Genomic DNA, 1,750 nt, shown 5'->3' with positions numbered 1-1,750 from the left:
AATTTTAAACAATATAGTTAAAATTTCAACAAAAAAATGGTTGAATTCCTTACAAAGTAGATTAATTATCCCCAAAATAGTTGAATTTTCAATCATAATCATGAATTTTCAACAAAAACGCTTTTTTTTTTAAACTAAAAATACAAATTTTTAATGAAATACATGACTTTTGAATAAAAAAAAAATCAATCTGAACCAAAAATGTAACAGTTCAATTTTCAACAAAAAAAAAAGATAAATTTTTAACTAAAAATGGAACAGATAAATTTTCAGTTTGGTAGAAAATTAAAGTTTTTGTTGAAAATTAATATTTTTTGTTTGAGGAATCAACTACTTTGGTAAAAAATTAAACTATTTGGTTAAAAATTGAACTCTTTTGTTAAAAATCCGTTTTTTTCTATTAAAATTTAATTTTTCATCTCAAAATGTAGCTGTTCCGTTTATTTTCTATTTTCGGTTGAAAATATTTCCTTTATAAGCTTAATATTCAACTATTTGGCAGAAAATTAATCTTCTTAATTACAAAATTTACCTTTGTAGGTTGATAATTCAACTATTTTTTTAAAACTTCGTCTTTTTTGATTAAATTCAACTGCTGAAAACTCGTTTCCTTTTTGTTTTTCAGCATTTTAAACTGAAAATTTAATGATTCCGCTTTTAGTTAAAAATTGATCTTTTTAGTTAAAAATGTATCTTTCTTGATTGAAAATTACATTTTTTCTGAAACATTCGACTTTTTAGCTTGAAAATTTAAATATTTTCTTGAAAATTCATTTATTTGGTTGAGGATTCAACTATTTTGTAAAAAAGTCATATTTTTTCATTAAATTCAACTGGATGATAATTCGTCTTTTTGTGTTGAAAATGACTGTTTTTAATACTAAAAATTTAACTAATTCATTTTTTATTTTAAACATATCTTTTTAAATTGAAAATTCGATTATTTGTTTGAAAATGCTTTCCTCATGTTAAAAATTCGTCTTTTGAAATAAACATAATCTTCTTGGTTGACAATTGATACATATTCGTAAATTAAACATTTAGCTATTTGGTCAAAAATTCAACTATTTTGTTAAAAGTTTATTTATTTATCATTATTATTTATTTTTTATTTTTTTTTTGAAAATTTTCAAACCTCTTTAACAGGCGAGACTTTGCCTGGCGGCTGTGTCGCTGATCCGTATCCGGAATACATGGAATAGTTGCAGCTAAGCTGCGACGGTGGTCTTGGATTGATTGGCTCGTAAATCGATTCATAAGTTGTGCTCGATTGCGAACTTGGACTATAAATATCGTTGGGATAGTTGCCAGAGGAGTAGTCGGTCTGATAAGTAGCACGTCTCAGTTCGCTGTAACTTGAAGAAACGGGACTTGGGGGCGGCGGAAGTTCCTCCGGAGGCGGAGGAAAACTTCCGGGTAAGCAGGGAACGTATTCTGTGGGTTCTGGAGGAGGCGGCAGATCATCTGCAACAAACAGAACCAATCTTTTGTTTTTTTTTGTCTTCGAATAGAACAAATTTTCACCCAAAAGAATAATTTCTACCTCGGACACATTTTTGAAATTAAAAAAAAATTATAGTTAATCCCCTTTTTTTTCGTTGAGGATTTAACTGTTTTTTTTTTTAACAAACAAGATTAATTTTCTACCCAAAACGACAAATTTTCAATAAAACATATAAATGTTAAATTAACAAAAACGAATTTTGAATAATTTAAGTTAAAAAATAAAAATATATAATTTAATATATAA

General features: G+C 26.4%; 2 protein-coding genes across 2 annotated transcripts in view; one reads left to right on the top strand and one right to left on the bottom strand.

Moving 5' to 3' along the window:
* The window catches only part of LOC117181070 (lipoma-preferred partner homolog), a 30,722-nt gene that overhangs the window by 22,683 nt on the left and 6,289 nt on the right, over positions 1-1,750 (top strand). Inside the window, exon 4 of the mRNA XM_033373638.1 lies at positions 1,363-1,436. Within this exon, the coding sequence (XP_033229529.1) occupies positions 1,363-1,436 (74 nt within the window). The remainder of the gene's footprint in view (positions 1-1,362; positions 1,437-1,750) is intronic.
* LOC117181071 (DNA repair and recombination protein RAD54B-like) overlaps positions 1-1,750 on the bottom strand; it is an 89,682-nt gene that overhangs the window by 81,863 nt on the left and 6,069 nt on the right. The gene's annotated exons all lie outside the window — the stretch shown is intronic.

The sequence above is a fragment of the Belonocnema kinseyi genome, chromosome 10 (genome assembly GCF_010883055.1).
Source record: "Belonocnema kinseyi isolate 2016_QV_RU_SX_M_011 chromosome 10, B_treatae_v1, whole genome shotgun sequence".
In the NCBI taxonomy this organism is placed as follows: domain Eukaryota; kingdom Metazoa; phylum Arthropoda; class Insecta; order Hymenoptera; family Cynipidae; genus Belonocnema; species Belonocnema kinseyi.
The sequence above is the reverse complement of the archived record's forward strand: the minus strand, read 5'-3'. Positions and strand labels throughout refer to the sequence as shown.